General features: G+C 34.8%; 2 protein-coding genes across 3 annotated transcripts; one reads left to right on the top strand and one right to left on the bottom strand.

Moving 5' to 3' along the window:
• The first annotated feature begins 666 nt into the window (after nt 1–666).
• LOC130968748 (heparanase-like protein 3) lies at nt 667–4,252 on the top strand. The gene is made up of 10 exons (XM_057894198.1): nt 667–803; nt 928–1,268; nt 1,571–1,607; nt 1,733–1,916; nt 2,028–2,173; nt 2,336–2,566; nt 2,664–2,853; nt 2,970–3,095; nt 3,556–3,655; nt 3,747–4,252. The coding sequence occupies exons 2-10, from the start codon at nt 1,014–1,016 to the stop codon at nt 4,044–4,046; spliced, it is 1,569 nt and encodes a 522-aa protein (XP_057750181.1). The 5' UTR covers nt 667–803; nt 928–1,013; the 3' UTR covers nt 4,047–4,252.
• Nucleotides 4,253–4,260: 8 nt separating this feature from the next.
• On the bottom strand, nt 4,261–10,621 carry LOC130968740 (probable anion transporter 6, chloroplastic). 2 transcript variants are annotated; one of them, XM_057894182.1, is made up of 15 exons: nt 10,093–10,621; nt 9,747–9,892; nt 9,340–9,439; nt 8,940–8,992; nt 8,429–8,503; nt 8,268–8,348; nt 8,088–8,149; nt 7,875–7,945; nt 7,349–7,464; nt 6,879–6,915; nt 5,917–6,012; nt 5,529–5,670; nt 5,368–5,420; nt 4,942–5,028; nt 4,261–4,850 (listed from the first exon to the last, which is right to left on the bottom strand). In XM_057894182.1, exons 1-15 carry the CDS (start codon nt 10,462–10,464, stop codon nt 4,749–4,751), a joined length of 1,593 nt encoding a protein of 530 aa, XP_057750165.1. In that variant the 5' UTR covers nt 10,465–10,621; the 3' UTR covers nt 4,261–4,748. The 2 variants fall into 2 exon arrangements, 1 of the variants encoding a protein (XP_057750165.1); XR_009081734.1 differs by having other exon boundaries at nt 4,755–4,850; nt 5,529–5,597.
• Nucleotides 10,622–12,509: the final 1,888 nt, after the last annotated feature.

Below are 12,509 nucleotides of genomic sequence, written 5' to 3' on the forward strand. Positions count from 1 at the left end.
ATATATAATTATTTTAATTAAAAGTGACTAATAAAAAATGACAAAAAATAAAAGATTTACTATTAAAAAAAATACATGAGAAGATGTAATAAAAAAAAGTTTAATTTTGATATACTAATAGTATAAGATTACATCTATCATTTTGAATGATCATTCATACTTTTCATAAAAATAGTAATTATTTTTTATGATATAACATTACGTGATTGAATACTAGTGTAAAATTGCAAATTCAATAAAAAATAGTATAAACATCATTTCTCAATATTAACATTTGCAAATACAATATGGAAAACAAAATTAAAATGTTAACTATAGAAACAATTTTTTTCCCTTCCAAATATAGTAGTATGTTCTTAAATAAGTAAATCTTATCTTATCTATATCTATATATCTATAATCTATATATGTTTCTTTACAATAAGGAGTGATTCAACTTTCATGACCTCATTTCAATATGCATTTATTTCACAGTAGAAATAACAATTTTTTCATAAATTTTGTTTATATGAAACACTGTCCTCAATACTATTTTTTTGAAAAATACGTAGAAACAAATCAATCAATTTTAACTGGTTCTTACAAAAATAAAAACATTTTTCAATAATAATATTAGTAATAAGTAATAAGTACTAAATAACTGTTCTTTTCCAATGATTTAATTGTAATAATGAGTAAGAAGAAAGAACAAGCCCTTCAAAACCGAACCCTGCAGAATGGCAGATAAAGCGGCATCTTAACTCTTACGTTTATAAGTACCAAACCTCTGTGTCTTGTTCTTTGCAATGCACACATCCAATAAGGTGCCTTTCAACTTGCCATTTCTTCACAAAAGGAAAAGTTTTTTCTATGTTGTCATTCAACTATAACATAACAACTCTCTTACAACCACTGTTGTCTCTGTTGTTTTTGTCTTTCACTTTGTAGCCTGCAAAACACTGCATCTACTCTTCACCCTCTATGGCCTCTTGAAAGAACCAGAGAGATCTTTTGAGTTTGGATTGTTCAGGAAAATGGGTTCTTTGATTATAAGGCTTGTGGGTCTGTTCTACTTGGTGGTGAGTTTGTTGAGCTTCATTGGAGTGAATGCTATGCATGGAAGGGAAAGTAGTGGATATGAAGCAGTGAAAGGGATAATTTTGATACATGGGAAATCTCACATTGGAAGGATTGATGATGATTTTGTCTGTGCAACTCTTGATTGGTGGCCTCCTCAGAAATGTGACTATGGAACATGTAGCTGGGGTCATGCTTCTCTTCTCAACCTGGTATTCTTTCTTTCTTTGTACTGTGCTATTTGAATCTGTCTAATTATTATTCCTTTTTCCGCTTAAATTTTTCACTGCTGCAAATTATTCCAACATAATGATAACTAAAGATGGTTTCTGCTGCTGTGTTATACTTTTTTTTCTTGAGCTCTGAATATCATTCTGTGATGATATTCTTTTTTCTCATTTATGGAATGATGCTGTAGTGACCTCTCAGACTAACATTCATACATTTAGAATCTGTATGTAGTAGCATAAAGGTGAGAGAGGAATTTACACCTTTTAATTTTCATTTCTTGCAGGACCTCAACAACAAAATATTGTTAAATGCAGTAAAAGGTAAGAAAGAATAGACATCTCTATAATATTCACAAGAAGTTACCTCTTCTTTCTTTTATTCTTATGGGGACCACCTTTTTCCTGGGAGCTTATTAAGGAAATCATTACTTCCGAATATTCTGCAGCATTTTCACCATTGAAGATTAGGTTAGGTGGCACCTTGCAAGATAAGGTCATATATGGGACTGAAGATAGTCCAAAACCATGTACTCCTTTTGTTAACAGCTCCTCTGAGATATTTGGATTCACTGAAGGATGCTTACCAATGCATAGATGGGATGAGCTAAACAGCTTTTTCCAAAAAGCAGGGTAAAAATTAGTTCTCCCTTTTAAGTTGTTTACTTCTCTCTATCTTTTTAGCACTAAACAAGAATTATCTTGTTAGTAACAAGTTTAACATTAATGATAGGTATATTTCAGGGCTAAGGTTATCTTTGGATTGAATGCTCTTGCTGGAAGAACATTACAATCTGGTTCTGCAGTTGGACCATGGAACTCTTCCAATGCCGAATCTTTTATCCGTTACACTGTAAGAAAGAATTACAGCATTGCTGGTTGGGAATTTGGTAAGTGTATGCTCCCTCATTACATATATGCCAAAGTAGCAAGCATCATTTAGTTTCTAACACAAACATTGCAAGTCTTTCAAGTTCTTTTTGCGAAACAAAAATAACATGTCTCCCTCGATAGAATTAATTGTTTAAATGAATTCCTTCTTGCTTGTGCAGGCAATGAATTGTGCGGGAGTGGAGTTGGAACAAGTGTTTCTGCAGATCAATATGCTTCTGATATTGCTGCATTAAGAAACATAATTCATGATGTATATAGAGGGATCAGGCATAAGCCACTGATCATTGCTCCCGGTGGCTTCTATGATGCAAACTGGTTCCAGGAATTTGTAAACAAATCTGGTAAATCTGTTGATGTGGTATCTCACCACATATATAACCTTGGAGCAGGTATCATCCACCAAAAAGGAATACTAATGTTATAATATTTTACCAATGTTTATGAATTTTGGTTATAACAAAAGCTACTACTTTGTCTTACATACAGGAGTTGATGAGCACCTAATTGAAAGAATTCTTGATCCATCCTATCTTGATGGAGTGGCTAGCATATTCAGTGGCCTCAAAAACATACTTCAAAATTCAGCAACCAAAGCAAAAGCATGGGTTGGTGAGGCAGGAGGGGCTTACAACAGTGGCCACCATCTTGTGTCTGATGCATTTGTCTACAGCTTCTGGTTAGTTTAACTAACTCACCTTGATTTTTTATTTTATTTTAATTTTTTATTCTTTGTTTTTTTGTCATTGGAGATTCTACAAGCATTTACTCTAATGTTAATACATCATAATACAGGTATTTGGATCAGCTTGGAATGTCAGCTGTTTATGACACCAGAACATACTGCAGACAGAGTTTGGTTGGAGGAAACTATGGTTTACTAAACACTTCTACTTTTGTGCCAAATCCAGATTATTATAGGTACCAAATATTAAATTTCATAGTTGAAGGATGTGCAGCATGTTATTGTGGACTATCTCATTTTAGCTTTCAAGTGTCATTATCACAGAAGAATATATTGTGTGCTCATTTTACAAACTCGCACATACCTTTCTACCATTGGTTGAGGGTGTAGACTTATCATATGCAGATCACACATTCTATCCAATGGTGAAAAGATGTGTTTTGTTTCGATATATAAAATAAAAATGAGTACAAATTATACATCCCTTCTTTGTGAGCTGATATATCCAACTTGTGTTCTGACATATATAGATGTTTACTTCATTAATTGCTTGCCACTTCATTAAGGAAACCCATTAATGAGAGCTTTTAATAAGGGGTCCCATATGACATAGCTTAACAATGTTATTTTCTACATAACGACAAGATCATTTGACGGTGATGTGGTTATAATTATATGTCTCTTTCTTCTATGCAGTGCTCTTCTTTGGCACAGACTTATGGGAGTACGTGTCCTTGCAACTTCCTTCTATGGGACAAAGAAGATAAGAGCTTATGCACACTGTGCAAAGCAATCTGTGAGTAAAATTCTCTCTCAGTATGATTATATGATAAACTTAGAAGATTATAGTAATGATAGAAATTGATTGATACCATTGTAACAAACAGAAAGGAATCACAATACTATTGCTGAATCTGGACAACAGCACCAGTGTTCATGCAAAAGTGGACTTCACATACTCAAGGACAGGTGCAACTGCCAGAGAAGAATACCATTTAACTGCACAGGATAGGGACTTACATAGCCAAACCACATTACTAAATGGAAAAGTTCTAACTGTCTCAGCAGCAGGGGATATTCCTCCTTTGAATCCTCTATATGTAAATCCATCAATGCCAATCATAGTTGGTCCTCTCTCTGTAGTATTTGCACATATACCAGATGTTGATATCCCAGCATGTTCTTAGATCATTGGCTCTATGTGAAACCAAGAATTGGTTTTACATGGTGGGTTGAAAAAAATAAAATACATGGAAATATAGATATTAAGTATTCAATTTCTTGATTATATACTACTTGGCCATTCTTTTTGGGGTCAAACACTGGGATTTTTTTATGGCTTTGTCTGTATCCCAATGCTTTATTGTGACAGTATCTAAAGTTTATAAATTGAATGCGGATTTGTACATCTCTCATGACCAGCTAACATCACAATTAATAATGATACATAAGTGGTCCAAAACGAAATAAAGAAAAGTAAGAAACTATTGCATTGTAAGTTTGGTGAGATGTCAGTGACTTAAAATGTTGAAACTATCCAAATGGTCACAAGAATGACCAGTTTTATGGTTGAAACTTGAAATCAAAGGAACAAAACACCACAAGCAGGTAGGACAATTATAACAGATACTTGACTTTGCAATATTACAACAAAGTCAAGAATTTCAGTTTGGCAGCATATCTGTAAAAAAAGATACAACTGCCATAGCAAGTTACAGCGAAAAGAATTTACATACTGTAATACCTATGCTAATGTTTCCTTTCTATTTGACTAAAATGATATTTTTATAGAAAGATCGGATATACAGTCTCTGACAAAATCTGCCTAGCTTTGGAGTTTACCTAAATTTCTAGGTTGTGTTCAAAATAATCAATGATTGGAACATGTATCAGTTCTCCTCGGAAAAACTCTGAGGCTTACTGCTGGCGAACGCCAACCATATGAAGGTGCCGGTCAAATAGAAGAAGATTGACGGCACAAATAGTGATATCTACATGGTTTAGATATGAAATATAAATTAAAATACAAAATGATATACACATCATACAATGTAAAAGCAACCAATATTAATAGCAACTTACACTCCATGAATGAGTTGAATCGAGAAGATAACCTGTGAGCGCTACGCCTACAATTCCAGGTATTGCCCCAACAGTATTGGTTATACCCTGAGGATACATAAAGGATTATGATTTAGTATAGGAATAAATATCATTTTCAACCTAGTACTGGATAACTTAAAGAAATAGTTTTCTTTGGGAAAATTGGTTTCTCAGGAAAATTAGGATTGGAGTTTCAATGATACAGAGTTACTTTGTGTCCCTCTTCTTATTTGATGGGAAAATTTGTGCTTCCTTCTTTGAGAATTTTTTCGAAAAAGCTATTTATATTTCAATGACTCAAAAATACTGACATATAAGCAGAAGCTATAGAATGAAATTACGGTATTGTAATGGCATTAATCTTATATTGAGTCATATAAGAGTTTTAAGTGTAAGCCAACCTACCAAAAGTATACTTGCATATTCGGGTGACATATCTTGATGGGTACAATAAAGTCCTGGGGAAGCACATAAATAGGAAGATAGAAAGGTAAAGAAAAGTACTTGACTGAATTATATATTTTGTACAAAATCAGATAAGGTTTAATTTCAGGACCATCTAATACCTGACAGGGCAAAACTTGAGAGGGCTAAACCACCCGTGAGAATGCTCACAATCTCCCAAGGAGGTAACCCTAGATCCAGCGAGGAAAGAGTCATGCAGATTGCAGGGGACAAAAATGCAATTGATTGGCAGATCTTTCGAACCTATTTTTTTTATTTTAAGAAATCCAAACAGCAAAGGAATCAAGAATATGAGGTCAAGGTAGTTATGCTGCTAAAACAATTTTTAAGTCGTCATCAAAAGGTCCATAATTTAACGTTATGTTGCCAACTCATGCACTGTATGAACATATCCCACAAGGTGAAGTTGTGTCATTACGTGTGTTGTGCCTATCCAATTTCGATCTAAAACTAAAAAGTGAATTAATGGTGTTCCAATGACTCTCCTACCGTAGTGGTTTCAACTCCTCTTGCAATCAAGTTGTCGGCTAATTGTGCAGCAATATTAGTCGCAAACACTGAAGCCAATGGTGGAAGAATAGACACCTGAAATGATTAAGAACTCACAATCATTAGTATGTAAGGCTACGTTTGTTTTCAGAGACAAGATACTGAGACACAAAATCGTGTTTGATAGAGGAGACATGGACAGAGACAATGTGTCCATAGACACTAAATTAGTGTATTTTGTGTCCATCCTGACAGGAAGGATACGGAGATAGTAACAAGGAACACAACTTATTTTTTATTTTTTTTTCATTATTCTTGTTAATTTTTCATAATTATATTTTTTATTATATTTTTCGTCTCAAATTTTTTGAATGAAAAAAAATGAGAATAAATTGGATTTTCATAATTTGTTCTAATTTATCACTAAATAGAATACAAGAATACAAAATTTTGTGTCTCTGTCCTTTATGTCTTATCTTATCCTGTTCTCAAAAACAAACGCAGCCTAAGTGATTTAAGCCTCTTTCCTCCCAAAAGAATACCAGGAAAGTGTTTTAAACATGAGTGCAATTCAAAAGTAATTAAAGACAATGAAAAGAAAAAATCAGAAAAAGTTGCTTTCATTTCATATTTCAAGTTTACAACTACATAAAGTTTTCATGCTCATGACAAACCTAAACTCCTAAAGTAATGTGCCAATTTCATATTTACAGAGTGCAAAATGCTTCTCATAATATTGTTAGCAAATCAAAATTAAACTATTCTAATTACCATGCAAAAATAGCAATTTGTCATGCACAAGGGTCAATACATTTTCAAGTTTATATTCTCTTTGAAAAAAGGCTGTTTCACATGCTATCTGTCGAAGTCAGATGTGAAGAATGAAGTGTGTTTTTCTTCATCGAGGCATGAAGAACTGGGTTAGCTAAAGTGAAAAGACGAAATAGAAAAGCCAGTCTTACCCATGCTGCTTCTGTCAGATTCAAGTTCAGCTCCTCACTGCATAGCAAATAGATGGAAGAATTAGATTCTCCATTGGGTCAAACCTGTAAATAATTCTGAAACTAAAAAAGATGGCCAAATGGCTGTCAGTGATTATCGATCTCTGGTCAGCAATAAGCAATGCATAAAAACACCGTACATGAAAGAAAAAAGTTGTTAAAGTGTTAACCAATTCCCTCATCACCTGGATTGCAATGAAGAAAAGCAAAAAGTAGCAACAAGTGGATAATTAAATGGATTTAGATCCTCTAAATTTTAGATTTCACTTGAGAGGGTAAAGTATGATCTCTCACCATTTATTTCATAAGTGGGACCAAGAGAAAATATGAGAAAAAAAAAACATTCAAGGATGAGAGATCATACTTTACCATCTAAAGTGAAAATCCAAAATTTAGAGGATCCAAATTCTAATTAAATTATCAAAGGGTACCTAAAATATGTTGGGAGCCATGATAGACAGGTGTAGTGACCCCAGCTACCACAGAAGTGAGCATATATCATTGCCCATACAGCAGGGCTTCGGAAAAAGGACTTCCAAGGCACATCCTGCATTTGAGAAACAAGACATGAAACAGAGGTCCATTCCAAAACTACATTACAGCGCAGACACATCACAACTCGTCTGTCACATTCTCTCTCACACACACTTCCTCAGCAGTTACAATTAGGGCCTGTTATACTTGGTGCAAACTCCTATGATATTCCACTCAAGAATAAGGATCTAACCCAATGCTGCAGTGTCTGAAGTTAGAAAATTAGATATTTTAAGAGGAGGAAATAAAAGAAGATGCTAGAAGGGTAACATGATGCAAAACAACATGTGATCCAGCAATTAGTTCTTAAAAAAATTAAATATTAGAATATCATAATCCCAGCCAAAGAGAATTGGCAAGTCACTCCTCCCTTCAAGAAGATAAAGTAGAAGCTCTGAAATTGTCATCAAGTATTGAACATACCTTCAAAGAGCTGTTCAATTCCTTTAGAGAACTTTTCCATGATTGTGTCATGGTACCTTGGACGCCTGTGACTGAGACAATTGAAGGCAAAAGAAGTGACAATAACCCATTAAACCATAAGGCTCAAAATAATAAATCAAAAGTAAAATGGGGTAAAAAGCAATGAAAGGTATCACATGAAGAAAACAAAAACAAAAAACCACAAGTGCTCACATGAAAGAGATCCAGCATTTAACTGCGCCTCACCTCCGTCAAGAACTTGAAATCCCAAAAACCTTCAAATAACAAGTCAACAAAACAAGCCATGATTTTAATTAAATTTGCAGCTCAAGAAACTTATTGGAAGAACTTCACTACTTTGAAACAAGCCATGATTCAGTTATTTCTACTTACCACGCAACCCCCAAAAAACCAAATAAATAGAACACTGATTCCCAGCCAAGACTTTGGATAAGGGGTGGAGCCAAAAGAAGCCTGACAGATAGTACAATGTCAAAATTGAAGGTAGACAATGAAATAAAACAGAAAACATCAGAATCCTGAGATATGCATACCCCATAACACTTCCAACACTCAAGCCACCAAACACAAATGCCACCGCGCGTGAGCGCTCTTCCAATGGTATTGACCTGCACATGGCTTCCATTCAAAAGGGTAAGCCTTAGAATCAGATGCAGATACAAAGCATAAGTTTAACCAAATAAATAGTTGGCTAAGGCAGTAACCATCTATTTCACTTAGAAGTTGGATTTTGACAGCTGCTCCAAACAATTGTTCTTAATGTTCTGCATCTTTATTTAAGTTTGAATTATTATCTTCAAGAAGAGAATTTACAATTTCAACCAGAAATTTCTTGTAGGTGAGAGACTGAATATATTAAATAACTTCAGACCCTCCCCCCCCCCCCCCCCCCCAAAAAAGGGTGAAAATCAACGTGATCACTCTAGAAGTCATTAGGAGATCAATAATAAATAAATAAAAATCAAAATATAAAAGAAAAATACATATAAACAGAAAACATCTATTTGAACCAAATTTATATATAATATCTGGATATTTACATGCCTGGCAATAAGATCAGTAGCAGCAGATGGTGAAACACCTTCACCAATCCCAACCTGGATATACAATGGAAAGGAACCGCTTAAGACAGTTGGTAAGAGTGCTGAATACAAACCAAGATGTAATTAAAATAGACCTTACGATACCTGCACCATAATACACTTCAGGTACGGCAGATAGAAAATCGTGTAAAGATAAATACATAAAGTCATGAAACTATGTGAGACAAATCAAGGATTTATGCACATAATTGACATTAAGTAAGAAATTAGATGCATTGTGGCAAGCCAGCAACAACAACTAAGCCTTGTCCCACTAAGTGAAGTCAGCTACATGGATCGCATCTCCATAAAGTATGTGTTAGGAAGTAAAGGTACAGGAACAAGTAAAGAAAATTACTGACCAAAATCCTTGACAATAGTAAGCCAGGCATATATCCAGCAACAAGAGGAACAAAAGCTGTAGCCACTGACCATACCAGTACTCCGACCTCAAGAACTTTTCTGAAAATGTAACGAAGAAACTTCATAAGCCCAAAATCCAAACTAAAATCTTTAGTGTCAACTGTAAATGAGATAATTGTCCGATCATTATCCATCTCTATAAATCTTCAACATTTGATTTACTGAGCCGATTCTCATAAAAAAACCAGTTACAGATGGGGCTAATTGTCAACAATGGATCAAAGAATTATATGAAAATGATTTAATTAAGAATATAGTAGGATACAAAGAACATTTTAGATATCTCGGTTTGATCATGCCTCTAATAAAAGTATCCTTAAAATTGATGTTGCCTCAGGTAACTAACCTGCCACCAAATGTCTTGGCTAGCCAACCCCCCGGCAATTGACTCAATGCATAACCCCAGAAGAATGAAGACTGAACCAACCCAGCCATGGATGAGTTCCACCCAAATTGATGCGACATTGGAATTATGGCAATGCTCAAGTTCACCTGGCCGCGCCAAAAACAAATGCTTATCATGGATGCAACTCTTAGAAAGGATTCTTTTGATTAAAGATTATTAACTATGGCATGTTCATGGAAGCAATTACAAAATTCAGGAACTTGATAAGAAAATAAAGGAAAAGAACTACACCTATGAATATGAACTATGATCAAGTAGCTAACTTTGGTAAAAGTAGAGTAAGAACCTTATCCATGTTACAGATAACAAAGGCGAGGGAAGTGGTGCCGATGAGCTTGTATCTCTGAGGAATATTCTTCCAAGGTGGCCAAATTCCAACGATTTTGGAGACATCCTCGGAAGCCGAAACAGGAGGAGCTTGCTGTTCCTGTTGTCGTCCTGCAACGTTGTCAACTCGAACGCCATTGAGAACCTTGGACTTGGAGCTGGATGACGATGATGATGATGCTACTGCTACTCTGGGCCTAGGGCGGAGCCTGAGAGTGGGGGTTGAAGGTGAGGGGTAGAATTGGAAGCGCAGAAGATGATGAGAGGTTCTGGTGATTGGAAGTGGAAGGAAGCAGGTTGAGGTATGTGGTCTGAGCGTGAATTTCTCCATTTTTGGTTTCGTGGGAGTGAGAGTAACACAGAAACCATGTATTGTGACTTGCGAGTTGGAGAAGGAGAACTGAACATCAGCTTGCCACCAAGGACCTTGCTTGTGGCTCACATCCAAGGATCACACCAAGTATTCAAGTAACCAATTTCTTGGAACATGTTCATTTAATCATTTTTTTCTTCTAAATTAGTCTCAGTCTGACTTTTAAAATGAGCTCTTCAATTACTCAATTATATTAAAAATTAATTATCAAAATTCGACTTAACAAATACAAAGCGTCCTGTATATAAACCATATTATTATAACTTATTAATGTAAATTTTTTTTTATTAAAGATCGGGAGATTCGAATTTATAATAGTATAAAAAATTATATCATTTGAATTATAGTTAGTTGACAATGTAAATCATTTTAGTATGTTGTTAGGATTTAATTTTAATATAATAATAGCATAAATAATTTTACATAATTATTTAATCAGATTTATATGTTTAAATAATATATTTAAAAATTATTTATTTTAATTAATATAATAATATTAATACATACTTAATTATTTATATAAGGAGTAATACCCCAAATAGGTCCCCAAAGATTTCACGTTTAGACAGATTTGTCCCCAACAAAATTTAACTAAAATTTTGTCTCTGACCTTTTTAGCTATATACCAGATACGTCCCCACACCAGGTTCAACCGGTCAGGTCTAAGGTTGACGTCCTACGTGGAGGTAACTTGGCTAACGTGTTGGGTAAGAGTGACGCGTCACGTCGAGGACAGTTTGGTCCCTATGCTTGCAAGACAAAACGACGTTGTGTTGGGGCACAGGAGAACGACGTCGTTTTTTAAGGGACAAATAGATCCCCGCGATGGAGGGCAGTGCAACCAAACGACGCCGTTTTATTTGGGGGCCAAGAAGACCTTCAGAGTTGCATGCTCCAAGTATGGAGAAATTGGTCACAATTCCAAAACATGCAAAGGGGCACCCCAACAAAAATCATCTTCAAAGGGCAAAGGAAAGAAGAAGCAGGTCCAGCCACAGTATGAGATGGTTGTTACTCAATCAGCCCCGTTATCTCAGGTAACATCTATTGCATTAGTTTTCATTTGCAGAGTCTTAGTTTGCATTATATTGTGGTGTAGACTATTGCCCCTGTACGCAGGACCTATTTGCAACATAAATGTTATTCTATAGGGACTTAATTGTCTTATAAGTTATTCTTTAGGTACCTGACTGCCTTATAATTGGTCATACAGAATGAAGGATCTGTAAAAGGTAGCATGCAACCTCCTAATCTTGTAATTAGATTAATGTGTATGTTGAAATTTGTAAGAAATACTCATAACAATCTTGTAAATTCTAGGCTCAACAACCGTTCAGACGTTCCAAGCAAACAATTAGGAGGCCCCAGGTACAGGGGAGTGTCGATGCATATACGACTGCAGCTACCACCGGTCAGACAGTATTTGGAATGTTTAAATTCATCCCAACACCGGGATTGAACCAACAATCTAAGAAGAAATGATCCTTTTAAGAATCAGTGTGCAACTTATTATAAACACCATATTTTGTTATATTTGAGGAAATAGAACCTCTTTGTTTGGTTTGTTTTGTTTTGGTGTTCTCTGTGTTTAAGACAATAGACCTTTTGTTTAGTTTAGTTTGCTTTTGGTGTATGTTGAAGGAAACAGACCTTGGTTTTGTTTCATTTGAATTATGTTGCTACTAAATTAAATTACTTGTATAGTTACAATGTTTTAAATATCAGTTACTTCACCCTTTTGATATATGGCTGCAACAACCCAAAAGTAATGTATTTCTTTTATCCTGTTTGACCACAATTGAGTTAATCAATATAATGCATGTCCATCTAATATGCATCTAACCATGAATACACATTTCAATACAATAACTTGATTATTAACTGAAACATAAAATCCAGTTTGCCTAAACAACCACCACAAATATACAAAACACAACCACACCTATCAATGCACCACATATTACACCTCTAAGAAAGTCGAAAACATTATGCTTCTTCACAAA

Source organism: Arachis stenosperma, chromosome 1, assembly GCF_014773155.1.
Source record: "Arachis stenosperma cultivar V10309 chromosome 1, arast.V10309.gnm1.PFL2, whole genome shotgun sequence".
NCBI classification, from domain to species: domain Eukaryota; kingdom Viridiplantae; phylum Streptophyta; class Magnoliopsida; order Fabales; family Fabaceae; genus Arachis; species Arachis stenosperma.

Coding starts and splice junctions, on each gene's coding strand:
- LOC130968748 (XM_057894198.1), top strand. CDS start 1,014: ATGGGTTCTTTGATTATAAGGCTTGTGGGTCTGTTCTACTTGGTGGTG. Junction 1,269..1,570: donor ATGCTTCTCTTCTCAACCTG/GTATTCTTTCTT, acceptor CATTTCTTGCAG/GACCTCAACAACAAAATATT. Junction 1,917..2,027: donor AGCTTTTTCCAAAAAGCAGG/GTAAAAATTAGT, acceptor GGTATATTTCAG/GGCTAAGGTTATCTTTGGAT.
- LOC130968740 (XM_057894182.1), bottom strand. CDS start 10,464: ATGGAGAAATTCACGCTCAGACCACATACCTCAACCTGCTTCCTTCCA. Junction 7,465..7,874: donor AATTGAACAGCTCTTTGAAG/GTATGTTCAATA, acceptor TCTCAAATGCAG/GATGTGCCTTGGAAGTCCTT. Junction 5,421..5,528: donor CTCAAGTTTTGCCCTGTCAG/GTATTAGATGGT, acceptor GTGCTTCCCCAG/GACTTTATTGTACCCATCAA.